Below are 14,167 nucleotides of genomic sequence, written 5' to 3'. Positions count from 1 at the left end.
CCTCAAATAAGTTTAAGAGTATGCAAAAAGCTTCAAAATGTGTTTATAGTGGTGTAATTTTAGTTATCATATTCATAATCATATTCAAATGACCCTGTAAACTTCATCACTGCTTTTACCATCTCTCTTTTTCCTTCGCTGTTGTCTCCTTCTACTGTTCATAACACAAGCTGTCACCAGAGAGAGGATGATGGCAACAAACAGGAAACACACGCCCCCAATCACACCAGCCAGCAGGGGCTCAGGAACAAAGGCCAGGAGACTGGGTGCTGCTGGATACATCTCCATACCTTAAGGTCACACATTACATGTAATCAATTAATAATACAACAAATCAATAAGAATGGATCACTTATACCAAAATGACACTTCTGACTTCTTGAACTGTCAATTTCTCATTAAACCATACTAAAATTCCGAAATATTAATTAAAACAGTAGTTTTTCCAAGTCACACGGGGCTGAGAAAAGCCTGAGATGTGTCAATATTAAGTCAATATACACATTTCTGAGTCAGCCTCACCTTCAGTAGAGATGACAACAGAGTCACTGGGCACACTGACCAGTCTGTCCCTGCAAGACAGAAGACGCAGCTCATAGTTTGAGTCCTGTGAAAATAAATGAAGAGTAAATGATCCGTCAAGTCAAAAGGAATAGCAACATTCAACATCAAGCTGCCATATTCTCAATATTTCACACATTTACCTTCACAAGTCCCTGTACAATCAATTCAGTCACATTGACAGCAATCTCTCTGTCTATAGTGACCCACTCCCCCTTTCCCCGTTTTGCTTGAAGTACAAATGAAGTTAATGGTGGAGACTCTTCTAGAGGTGGCACCCATTGCAGCAACACACCCAGTGATGTACGATTGGCTGACAGCAAGGTGGGAGGGGAAAACACTGCAATGGTGGTTACCATAGTGGGAGCTTCTGTTGGAGGTGCTGCAATGTAAAAAACATATAAGGATTTACCTCAACATGCTAGATCATACATCTTGGCCCAAGGCTTTGGAATAACGTTAAGGTCCACCAGGGAATGTTTTGAATCAAGTAAGGGAATACAGATTAGAAAAGGAATTATAGACCTTACCATGCATAACAGGGTTCCTCAAATCCTGTAGGCTACAGCCCTGCAGAGTTTAGCTCCAATTGGAGACACTGAGCAAGCTGATTAATATCTTCAGAGTTACTATAAAATTAAAAGTAGCTGAGTTTGATGTGGGTTTGTGCTAAAGAGGACAGTGGCCCTCCAGGGGCGGATTTGAGGAACCCTGATATGCCTAAGATACACGTCTATATGTGTAGAGCTAATGAAAGACTTCATAAAGTGCATAGTTTGTAAATTATATATGTATAAAAGAGTGCTGACCCAGTGTCCTAATGGTGACAATCTCACTGAAGGGGCCAGAGCCCAACTTGTTTTGGGCAAGAACGCTGAACTGGTAACTAGTGGCAGCTTGCAGACCCGTCACCAGCAGGGAGGTTTTGGATGTTGGCACAGGGATTGATGCCCATTCATGCTTGCCTCTCACAGTGGGCTTTACCCTGATACGGAGAGAGATCAAATATTAAGCAGAGTCGCTACCATCGATACTGCATATACAGTACATTTTTAGAAATGCACTGGGTCACTGGTACTTATGACGCCCTTAGTGACTCACCAAACAGTAAATTTCTGAGTGTATCCGCCATCAAATCCAGGCACCCAGGACACATTGGCGTGAGTAATCCCTGGATCCACAGACACGGAGGTAACAGCATGGGGACTTGTGCCTGAAGATGACAGAGCAGATAATATATTCAATTTCTGTCTCATTTGTTTTTCTATAGGTAAATGAGGGTCATTTCTATTCAAAGGGCATCTGTTTCTCTCACCTAGCACTAAAATTGTTGTTGAAGCACTGACAGTAGCCACACGGTTGGAGGCAAGACACTCCCACGCCCCCTGATGGTCTTTACTGAGCGGACGCAGGACCAGAGAGCCATTGGATAGGACTGTAAATGGAGAGCGAGGGGCAGGACCAACCTAGAGAAGATAATAAAGAACCAAAAAGACACTGAAGCAGCATCCGAGGCTTTTAGTCCATGCATGTTAGTACATACACTATGTGCTTTTATTAGCAGATATACACACATTTCATCCATTGCTGGGCTGAAACAAACAGAAATCTATTGGACATCTTTGAAACCTTACCTTATTCCATGTGATGTTAGGGGTTGGGTCGCCCTGAGGCTGACAGGGTATCACCAGCTCCCTGCCTACTTCTTGAAGGTACTCGGCACGAGGCGAGACACGGAAAGAAGGGGGGTCCTATGCACATCACCAGATTGCAAACAAGAGAAATGGTGTCAGCAATCAGTGTCAGGTCAGTCATTAATAATGCATTTCAATATGTGGTGACATTTATAAATTGGAACTATATAAACATATGTCAAAGTATTTTCTATTCTAGATATATGGTGTTCACCTTCAGGATAACTTTGGTAGGTTCTGATTGGCCCATGGTCCCATAACTGTTATAGGCTGTACAGGTGTACATGCCCACTGCATCATCATTGGCTGCGGTTATGAACACTGAGCCCTCAGAGTTGACCATCCATCCTGGATACTGACCAATCAAGAAGAAGAATATAAAATGATGTCATACGGGTCATAATGAAATAAGACGTTTGATGATATAAACATTCATAATGTACCTGCTCCAGGTCCAAGGATGCTCCATCTTTGGTCCAATTAACATACACCATAGGGGGCTCGGCTTGAACTGGGCATATGATCTTTCCCCCCATTCCCACGGGCAGATAAGTCTCACGGGGCATCCGTACCACTCGTGCTGGATCTTTAAGAGAATCAGGCTTGTAATTCTATCATTTGCATTATTATTTAATTTGAACTTCTTTTTACCTAGTTTACATGAAGCAACAGAACCGACAAATTGCAAATGTAGGATCAACAATTTGCAAAGCACTCACGTTTAACTTTGAGGTAGGCAGACGCAGAGGGCGGAGTCATTAGACCATTGGTGGGTGTGCAGGTATAATTCCCAGAGTCCTCAGGGATAAGACCTGAAATAAGGAGGGTCCCGTCCACTAGTATCTTCACCCGTGATTTCAGAATTCTGTAAACACAAACACACATCCAACTGAGGGGCAAACGGATATTGCAAAAATGCCTGACAGTTAATTCGCTGGACACTGCGGATGACCAATCAGAGTCTTCCGGTGAGCCCTGTGATACTGTTATACATTTAAAGTTAGTATTCTGGTCACTTACTCGATGTGATAGACATTTTGTCCTTGTTTCCACCACTCATACGTGAGGTTAGAAGGGTACGCTTCTGCGAGGCATTGCAGAATTGCATCCTGGGACATGTTCATGGTGGTGTCCTCAGGGGGAATGATGATAATTGGAGGACCTGGTTGAAAGCATAAGTGCAAGCATGTGAGATGAATGCATGTAATCAGCTTCGAAGGGCATTCAGATTTGAGGTTGTTTATTTATGGGTGAGATTTAGGCTTAAGTGCCAAAATGCATTGTGCTAAGGCACTACCACCAAAAGAGGGCAGTGTTTGCTCATTGAATCATACTACGGTTTGCCCCAATAGTTACTCTAAATTATTATGTTGTGTAAAAGACAGATGTGAGATATTTCTTGTTTGTGGTTTTCAGCAATATACAGCATTCTCTTGCTCAATGTTCAGTAGACGACAGATGAAGAAACATAATGGCAATGCTAGCATCTGCTTAGCACTTGTTGGATTACCAATAGAAAACACTGTTCTTTCATCATTACATAATGGAGGAGAATCATTAATGCATTTTATTTTCTTAAAATTGTTTAGCATCTTTCTGAGTGCACAACATACACACATTTACAACATGAGAAGTCAAGATTAAGGTTATACACTTTGCACACAAATCCAACTCCACCAAAGATGCCAGTGTTCTCATACCCAACGCTGTTTAAACTCTGAATACCCTGCAAGCCTATTTCTGTTTGGTGCTGCCGAGTTTCTTTGCCCACGTGGACAAGACGTGGTGTGTAACTGACCTTTGACCTGCAGCTGGGTGGTGTGGGTAAGGTTCCCTTCTGAGTTGGACACGTGACACTTGTATGTTCCTGCCGTTTCCCTGGTAACCTTGCTTAAAGACAAGGTTTCATTGAGTACCTGTTTGGGGAAAATTAATGTTTAGGTGGTAAACGAGACGAGGAATGAGGAAAATGTGAACAGCCCAAAGTGAACTCTACACTTAGCATGAAACAAGATTTACAAGTAGCCATGCTTCTATAATCCAATGTATTTCTGAGTAAAACAGGATAATCAATGAGGTGGAAAAAACAGTAGGTTTGATTGTATGAATAATTACACAATGAACAGCTGGTTATATATCAAAATGGAGATCGGTAGTCGGAGGGGGAAGGATTCATGAATCATTCACAATAAGACAAAAAACATGTATAAAGAAAGCAAACAAGGTCGATTTTGAAGTCATGTTGACTTTCAATTATCTTTATTAATGACCAATCAACTAACAAGCTCTGTACCTGAATTGCTTCTTGTTTTTCAGCATCACTTCCATCTTTTCTCCAGATGATGGTGGGTTTGGGGTTTCCATGAGCATCACAGCGGAGGGTGAGAGCTTCACCCAACATGACCTCCAGAAAGGGAGGAGGAGTCTTTATGAACACCGGAGGAGCTAAAACAGACATAAAAACCATCAAAGCCATGTTCATAAAAAAAAAATAAATACAAATTAAATTAATAAAAACAATTAAAAATAAAATAAATATTATAAAACTAAATAATTAAAATAAAAATTAAATAATACATAAAATAAATACGTAATATTGAAAAACTAAATAAAATAAAACAATACAGAAATAATAAATAAATACAAATAAACGTGTAATCTAGCAGACAATTCTAATATCAGATTAATTAGACTGATACGAACCAGTCACCAGTATACAATAAAATGCAGCACTTAAGGACCTGAAATCATTGCGTTACACTGAGCAGAGCATGTCTTCTTTAACTTTCCTAAAGTGATCATTTGCAAGCGATGAAAAATCTCTAAACATACAATGAAAAAACATGTTATTTCCCCATAACCCTGTCAACACAAAGACAAGTTTTCCAGCACACTCATAAACAATGACAGCTTACAAAAGCGCTGTAAACTGAGACTGTGCATATAATGGGCGTAAAGCAGGCCGCGCTGGAGAGATTTGGACTTGAGCGTGAGTTTCTGTCCTCTGTCTTCAGTCTGATCGCTCACACATGCTACAGAAACACAATCAGATGCTAAAAGCCAGTCTGAGCCCTTCACAGGATTCACAAGCCAGTGCTGAATGAGTGTGTGTGTGTGTGTGTGTGTCAGGAGGAGAGAGTGTGTGAGTTTCAAAAGGCATGACAGTCGTCCTGAAGATGTGAGACAGAAAGTTCAGTGTGAAAAGAAAGAATAGATTTGGGTGAAACAGTAAAAAATGCTACGATTATTCTTGGGTGAATGGATGGAGATAGGCTGATTTTTAAAAGCCTATTGCATGAGTTCTGTTGATATCAGAAGAAAATATCATCTGCATCAAACACTGACGTAAGTGTCATGAAAAATGAGACAGGATTACGCAATTCTCGCTTATTCACCGCAACAAAGCTTTCACATGAGCTCCAGATGCTGCTTTTCTCAGAACTTTAATCCTTTTTGCAGGAATAATAACACAATGCTTTATAATGCTGGTAGCATGAACATGAAACATAAGAGCACCATCATAAAATATTTATTCTCTTACACAAATGCATGTTGCATTTCTATGGAACCTAATTGTCAGATTAATTAAAGATTCATTTTTAAGATTAAGTAACACAACTGACATACAACATGGTTTTGGGAGCATTTCTCATGCTAGCATTAACATGACAGCAGTGGTATTATAGTATTACTGAAATACTAATATAGGTTTTGTTAATATTTTGAATTAGATTTTATTTTTATAGTTTCTGCTTTCATGTTCATTTGAGTTAGTTTTAGTAATTGTGTTATTTGTCTTTTTTTTAAATCAATTTTTACTTCAGTTTTAGTTATTTTAGTACATCAAGTTAAATAAAAAGAAAATAAGAAATACTGTCTTGGAAACTAGCTGAAATAAATTTTTAATATTTAATATATTTTATATTTTTATATTTATGTTATTTTATTTCGGTTAACAAGTGACATTTTTATGGTTTTAGTTTTAGTTTACTATAATAAACCTGTATGATATAAAATATTTGTATATCACAGTGGAATTAATTTTACAGTAAATTTAACAAAAAAAGGTTTATATAGTAAATAATCATTTGTAATTCCCAATTTGGCATTAAACAGGGACACAAAGTAAAAAAAAAAAAAAAAAAAAAAAAAACAATCAAACTGGCAATTAGTGAAAAACATGTTATGAAAAACTTGACTGAAAACTGTGAAACGTTATAAAACTAATAGTTTTGACATGCAAAGACATTATACACACACTTTAACACCTGGATAGAAGAAACAACCTCAAAGCATTTCTTATCCCACCTGAGATGGACAAGAAGTTCCAGGTGCCGTTCTGAAACTCATCTGTGGTTCTATCCAGCAGGAGAATCCGACATTCAAACCAGCCCTCATCCTCCAGAGTCAACTTATCCACCAGAAGAGACGCGCCACGGCTCAAGGACACACGACCTGCCCCGAAAATCAGAGAGACAAGCAATTATTCATAAGTGTTTTGAAAAATGAGATAAAGAATGAGAAATCACACAAAACTGCAGCTCAAACATTAGAGCAAGCGCTAGCAACTCATGGGTTTTGATTCCCAGGGAAAGCATGCACTTAATAAAACGTGTACCTTAAATGCAATGTACATTTTTTTGGTATAAAGCATCTGCAAAATGCATAAAACGTAAATGTAAAACTGCTGCCTAATACAAAGTACAGAATCAGATGAGATCCTGCACAAATTTGAAAGTAGCCACAGTTTTGCGCATATTCCAAAAACCACATGCAAATCCAAGTGAGATTATTATAGCCCTGGTACTTCACAAGTCAATAAGGAATTTAATATATAAACACTGAATTTAATACAGATAAGTGTATGGAATTGAAAGTTATTCAGGCCCCAATTGTATGCTTGATCACTATTTTACATAAAGTAACGATTATATTCCTTAATGCACAACTCAATAAATCATATAGAGACAAAGAAAATATTTTTTCCAGCTCAGAGTAAAAAGAAGCACCTGCTTTTGTTTACCGCACAGGCACTTGTAAACGTGGAAAGACCAACTCAGCTCCACAAAAATCTGAACAGCTCTCTGCATGATGTAACACGGTCAGCTGTTTTCCTCATATCCATACTCAAAACAAAAACAACCCCACAAACCCGCATTGGCCTAAGCGTTATTGAAATATGATATGAATGGAGCACACAGACACAAATCAGTTTCAAAGCAATAGAAACAGCTGAATCTACTACTCTTTGAAATATGATATGCGCGTACTTGAGTCTGGTTTTTCAACCTCGACCTCTCCCTCTACTTTCATTCTGCTTTTTTTCTGAATTCCAGGGTTGTAAATGATGACACACTGATAACGCAGTGGATGCCGGCTGTGAGTGTGTTTCCGCTTTGCTGGAAGCGGTCGTTGAAGTTTGAAAGTGAGCCAAGAACCCTGCGTAGAGTACGAAATCATACCGTGACAATTTAATGCCAAATGGCTACAGCTGAGGAATTACAATACAAACACACCTGGAGTCTGACATAGCGCTGAACCCTCCAGTGGTGTGTGCAGGTGTGTCAGCGTTAGATTTACACTTCCAGACTTCAGTCAAGCATCACAAACCCTAAATTTAAGCACTGAACTTCAGTCTGTAAACCTTCTCGCATAACATGAATGATTTGACAAAATCCTTTAGACGGAGTAAAAATCTGGTTAATATCTGTGGCTCGGTCAACTGCAATCCACTCTTTAGACAGTAAGAAACATCCGATTCTGATCGTGTGTGGGACTCAACAGTAATCTAAAGTTAACTCCAGACTGATGAACTGAAGGCCTGTCCTAACGTGCCCTATCCTTTATCTTTTATCAAATGTGCTGCATTGTTCTTTGCTTGGCAGGTCTATTCATCAAATCAAGAGTGCTTATAGGAGAGAGAAAAAACACAAGAGATCTTATTTTGATATCTCAATTGTTTCCAGACAATACTGGGATTCAACAGCCAAAGTCTGCAATCAAAAATCAGACAATTTCTAATCAAATGATCTGAGCTGCTATCCACATTCACTTTTATGGCTGTTACTGTAGGACAACTATGTACCTAAAATCAAATAATAAATAAATAAAATAGACACAAGCTAAATAAAAATACACAGACAAAGAGGTCTCTTCTGTTCACAGAGACTGCATTTATTTAATTAAAATGTAATAAAATTGTGAAATATATTACAATTTTAAATAATTGTTTTCTATTTAAATATATTTATATTGTAATTTATATTTGCGATACAAAGCTGAATTTTTAGCAGCAATTAATATGCTGATTTTAATATTCTGGTTGGCTGCTCAAGAAAAAAATATTCAATGTTGAAACGTTTATATTTCTATTGAAGCTGTTTGTTTTTATTAGTCTATTATTCTCACTAACGCTGCATTAATTTGACAAAAAATCCAGTAAAAACAGTGATATTGTGAAATATTATTATGATTTAAAATAACTGCTTTCTATTTGAATACATTTTAAAATTGAATTTATTTCTGTGATGCAAAGCTGAATTTTCCGCATCATTACTCGAGTCATCAGTGTCACGATTCTTCAGAAATCATTCTAAAATGCCGATTTGCTTCTCATGAAACATTTCTGATTACTATCAATGTTAAAAACTGCTTGTTGTGCTGCTTCATACTTTGGTTTGTTCCTGCTTTTCAGGATTTCTGATGAATAGACTGTTCAAAAGAGCTGAATTTATTTGAAACCTTTTGTAACATTATAAATGTCTTTACCGTCACTTTTGATCTTAATGCATCATTGCTGAATAAAAGTGTACATTTCTTTTGAACAGTGGTGTAACTGACTCCATTAAGTCCAAAAATAGCAACCTCTGAGCAACAACAAAAGCAATCCTGACTGCTAAACACAGGGTCATTTCCTCAGCAGGAACCCGAATAACAATCAATCAAACAAAATTCACAGCCCGAAGGGTTATTTTTCAAACCCACCACATAATATAAACAACTAACTATGACTAACAATTAAGCCTGGTCTAATCTCAGAGCTGCTGCTGTGGGGAAGTGATTTTGCATAGATAATAATTGTCTGATCTCATCCTTTTCACAGAGCGGCAGCCGGTGTGTGTTTACTGTCATTAAAAGGTTCCACTGATCCGAGGTCAGAGGGGGGAGGGTGCTTATTAAAGCAGGAGAGAGGCTAAAACAGGGCAGGTGTGGTGGATCTTCCACAAATATATGCTGCTGTCTCTCTCCTTTCTATTCTGGCAATGTCCGGTTTCTTCGGCTGATGCTTTAGGGCAGAGAAAAGCACCAAATGGACTTGCATACAGTCAATTAAACACTAAACACATTTATATGCATGCAGGAAAGCACACACACTGATTGTGTGGTTATCAACACTCGTGGTTATTGGACACTGAACTGTTTCCCGCCACGGAATGTTTGTCCATCAATGAGAACAGAATGGAACTTCCCCCCCTCTTTTAATTCTCTCAGGTTACCATAGCGATGGAACCTTGGGGTGGGAGTTTGGATTTGAATTCAGTTGGCATAGAAAAAACCAAAGGGGCAAAAACACAGGGAGGGAGGGGCGGGTCACGGGAAACGTTTGTGCTGCTGATTTTGAAAAATTACACGTGGGGTTGGAGGGGAAAAAAGAAAACCCTGTTTTGATTTAAGTGGATGAAAGGGTCGAGAAACGCGTGAGAGTGAATTACAGAGAGGGAAACGTGTTTTTATTTGAACTGAGACAATGACCGTGAGTGACAGATGCGGGTCTGTTTGGGTTTAAATGTGCAATTCTGCGTTGCTTTGTACTCACAGGCCTTTAAAAACACGAAACATGTGACTGAAATAATAAGCGCACAACATCTAATGCAATTAGACTCACTGTCATGATGTCATCTCTTGCTTATTTTGACAAATATTAGACATCTCTACAGGAATGGACTCTTAATGAGGAATGGACTCACAGGGCAAGTTATTGATGAACAAAAATTGAATTACTGTCACGAGTGCATAACATGAATTCCAAAGAAGGTCCTTCTGGATCAATGACGAACCCTCAACAGCCAATGAGCACTCGGTGACCCTTGACCCCCATCCAGTCTCGTGATTTTTCTCCAGACATGTCCATCATTACACACGGGTCAATACTGACATGATGGTCGGTCAGCAGGACCCTGGTGACTAATCAGAGTCTGTGGATTCCAGACATGCAGGGTCCGAGATAATAAAAAAATGCAGCTAAAAGTTTAATTTATACAATTAAAAAAAAAAGAAAAAAAAAAAAGGCAGTGGCAAAAAATTATATTGTGTAGTTATAATATTAATAAATGAGCTAAAAACCTTGCTTTGCACAAAAATAAAATAAAAAATATAAACATTACATTGTGTAGTTATAATATTAGCTAAATACTAAAGAAAAATCGTTACAGCTAAATTCTGCTTCGCACAACAAATAAAATAAAACATAAAATAAAATTAATTAATTAATTTAAAAATATATATATTTCTTGTATTTTCCTTTTCCTGGATGATTACAAATGTTTTATTGCTCAACATCCAACCAGGCTCTTTGCTGACAGATTTCTGACATCCTGTCCTGCCATACATTTTTCTTTTTAGCCATTCCTCTATTAATTTGTCTTTTTTGCTTTCCTGAAATATATTCTATTTTATAAAACCAATAGCTCCAGCGGTATAATCAGGCTGGACACTTTTTTGTGTCTTTTATCATACTGCTGTAAAGATCAATATCATGCATGGCCTTGATTGGCGTCCTGCTGTATTCAAAAGTTTTCCCACCGCTCTCTAATCACACATTACTGAGGTTTGTAACGTCTGGCTGATGTTCGTTGGAGGGTAATATGCAGCTCATATGAGCAGGTTCTGTGCCTGTGGGTGGTACGTGAGCCTGCCAAAAGATCCTCTCCACGTGGTTCTGGGATTCTGACACTGGCTTTTCAAAAACCCCTGGCCCTGAACTCCCTCGGCATACAGCACTGAAACTCTCCTCCTCACTTCACTCCAGGGTACTGTGGGCCATGTATCGTCTCCTTTGAAAACTGTTGGACGAGTCATTTTTCAATGACGAGAGAGAATGTGCTGGTATGAACAAAGTGCTTCCAAGGGTAAAACATTGGCCACCCCACTGACCTAAACAGACCAAGATTTTTTGTTTAAATTAAAATAATATTTCAACGTCTACAAGTGCCAGAAACGAACAAAATACCTTACTTTAAAAATTCAAAGAGCAACAAGCATGTGTTTGTTCAGAATTCTCTCTCAAACCCTTTCAATTGAAATTGAAATTCTTTTACTTTTTTTTTTCTTAAAAAAAAAAAATAAATTAAATGGTAAACCGTTCTGTTTGTACCTGCTTGTTGCCTTGTTTGCTCAGAAGTGCTCATTAGAGCCAGTTGTCTGAGTGTTAAATGTCATGTGACTAATGAGCTGCGGGAAAATAATAATGATAACACTGGTAGGCTGATTTAAACTACAAGAACAAACACCGTTCCAAATCCTTTGCTAGTCCCGAACAATAACAATAAAAAATACATGAATATAAATATAAATACAAATACAAATAAATATATCGAATTATAAATGTTATGTTATTTTAGTATCACTAAGATGCAATTATAGTTTTTATTCATATTTTGAATAAGATTTTATTTTTAGATTTTAGATTTTATTTTTAGATGAAGTAAAAATTTTAGCAATTTTATGTTTTTAAGTTTTAGTTATAAGTTAAACTAAATGAAACTAGGAAATAAATGAAATAGCTGAAATAAAATGTTTAAGTTTTATATTTCAACAAAAAGTTTTAGTTAACTATAACCCTGATGTAAAAAGTTAGCATTTATTAATTATTAATTTTCATTATCTATTTTTATATTATTAATATAAATTACCAATATTTAAAATATTTCAATAATAAATTAAAATAACAATTTAAAATTAACACACCAACATTTATAATAAAACACAGATGACAAATATTAACATTTTAAATATTACCAAAATATTAAATAAAATAAATGAGCATTAACACATTTAAATGAACAATTCAATATTTAAAATAATAAAAATAGTATAAATATTAACATTTTAAATATTAAATCATATTTCAATTAACAAAAAATAAATAAATTAATGCATTGGCAAAACGTTACATAGTTATAACATAATATTAGCTATAAAATATATATAAAATAAAATAAAATAAAATATAACTGGCAAATCATCTCCTAAAATGTGCCTACTTTTGAATGTCTGTAAATGGAAGATGGATGGAAGATGCTTTTTGCCTCCAGACTGTGCAGTTATAACATCTTCCACTAGCCTAACCGTGACCCCCTTGGTGTCACCCTAAGATTTTCACTGTCCCCATCTGGCCACCCCATTAACAATTTCCCCGGGGCGTCACCGCTAGCGAAGCGCTCACTGCAGGTGGCCTCTTCCGCTGTCCGGCTGTGGAAAGCAAACACAGAGCGTTCAGTTTAGTTTAGCCTACTCTATCTTTCCCATGTTGTTTTGTTCGCGCTGATCTTTTCCATCCCTTGCTGCTAAACCGGAGGGATAACCTCTCTATTGTCTGCGGTCAACGGAAAGCCCTGCGACTGCCGCAGCTGCACCTCTCACCATCCCGTTCATGAATACAGCCTGAATGTGTCATAAAATAACACACGGCACCTATGGAGAACCACGGATTGCATTGAGAAAGGCCTTGAACTTGTTTTTCTTTGTGTGAGTTGAAGGATGACAAGGCCCTGCTGCATTATGGGATGTGTTTTGATTTGAATACAATCACACGTTTGGGTTGGGGGGGTGAATGGATCTCCTGCCCTATCAGTTTTTAACCCCCTTTCGTTGAAACACCCCCCCCTTCAGCCACTATAATCGCTTGAAGCCTCTATGAATAGCTCTTTGTCGTGGGATAGATTACAGTTAACGCTGTCCTTGTTGCTCTCCGTCTGGCAGGCTTTAGTCCTCATCCCACAGATCCGACTGAGGTACAGACTCACGGGATAATGCTTGAGCCCTGAAGGCACGGATCAATAGAGCAATAGAGCAAACGTTTTACTGCCACCAATTTCAGCCAGCTATTGCTAAACGACCAGCACGGATTATTGGGAAACCCTTTAAATGGCTCTAGATGTCCGTCAGTAACATATAATTGCTGATCCAGAGCTTTGGAATGTCTTAATGTGCATGTGGAAGTTAATGATTGGCAAGAGAAAAATCCATGTAAAAGTTCAAACAAAAGTGTTTCAAGTGCAAACATCTCAGCTGATCATTGATGAGTTTTTAACTTTGTTTTTCAGTATTTTTAAGTCTCTTATTCTCATTGAGGATGCATTTCTTTGATTAAAAATCATAAAATATTGTGAAAAATATTTCAAATATTGTGAAATATTATTACAATTTAATATAACTGTTATAAAAAAGAAAAAAAAGAAAAAAGGAATTTATTCCCATGATGCAAAGCTGAATTTTCAGCATCATTACTCCAGTCTTCAAAGTCCAAAGTCATTTTTGATCAATTGAATGCATCCTTTCTGAATAAATGTATTCATTTCTTTCAAACACCAGCCCCCAAAATTACTGACCCCAAACTTTTAAATAGTAATGTACATAATATATAATATTGTATATAGAGTGGTGGCCAAAATGATTAGAACACTAATATTTTCACCAACTAAAAAATGGTTTTAAGTCAGTTATTTCTAAGAACTGTGGCAACATCTCCAAGATGCTTCAAGAAACCTACCTGCAAAGCTACAGTACTGTTAAAAGTTTAAGGCACTTCACAAAAATGCTGTTAAATGACAATGCTGCCAAAAAATAATGTCATAAATTTAAAAATTGGTTTGTGCATATATAAGATCTGTAAAGTTGCAAAGATTAAAGTC

At 37.3% G+C, this 14,167-nt stretch overlaps 1 protein-coding gene and 1 long non-coding RNA gene across 3 annotated transcripts in view; one reads left to right on the top strand and one right to left on the bottom strand.

The window, feature by feature from the left end:
• Positions 1-14,167, bottom strand: part of igsf9b (immunoglobulin superfamily, member 9b) — a 44,038-nt gene that overhangs the window by 5,639 nt on the left and 24,232 nt on the right. For both annotated transcript variants that reach the window (XM_058784090.1, XM_058784091.1), the window contains exons 4-17: positions 6,564-6,710; positions 4,549-4,700; positions 4,054-4,171; positions 3,276-3,417; positions 2,975-3,120; positions 2,699-2,841; positions 2,470-2,610; positions 2,196-2,312; positions 1,877-2,027; positions 1,663-1,774; positions 1,371-1,546; positions 705-943; positions 523-607; positions 120-290 (exon numbers count right to left, since the gene is read on the bottom strand). In XM_058784090.1, the coding sequence (XP_058640073.1) occupies positions 120-290; positions 523-607; positions 705-943; positions 1,371-1,546; positions 1,663-1,774; positions 1,877-2,027; positions 2,196-2,312; positions 2,470-2,610; positions 2,699-2,841; positions 2,975-3,120; positions 3,276-3,417; positions 4,054-4,171; positions 4,549-4,700; positions 6,564-6,710 (2,040 nt within the window). The remainder of the gene's footprint in view (positions 1-119; positions 291-522; positions 608-704; positions 944-1,370; positions 1,547-1,662; positions 1,775-1,876; positions 2,028-2,195; positions 2,313-2,469; positions 2,611-2,698; positions 2,842-2,974; positions 3,121-3,275; positions 3,418-4,053; positions 4,172-4,548; positions 4,701-6,563; positions 6,711-14,167) is intronic.
• On the top strand, positions 2,212-9,021 carry LOC131545365 (uncharacterized). Its single transcript, XR_009272419.1, has 3 exons — positions 2,212-2,367; positions 4,572-4,636; positions 6,622-9,021. It is a non-coding gene; the product is annotated as an uncharacterized LOC131545365 (long non-coding RNA).

The sequence above is a fragment of the Onychostoma macrolepis genome, chromosome 08 (genome assembly GCF_012432095.1).
Source record: "Onychostoma macrolepis isolate SWU-2019 chromosome 08, ASM1243209v1, whole genome shotgun sequence".
In the NCBI taxonomy this organism is placed as follows: domain Eukaryota; kingdom Metazoa; phylum Chordata; class Actinopteri; order Cypriniformes; family Cyprinidae; genus Onychostoma; species Onychostoma macrolepis.
This window is presented reverse-complemented; position numbering and strand designations above follow the sequence as displayed.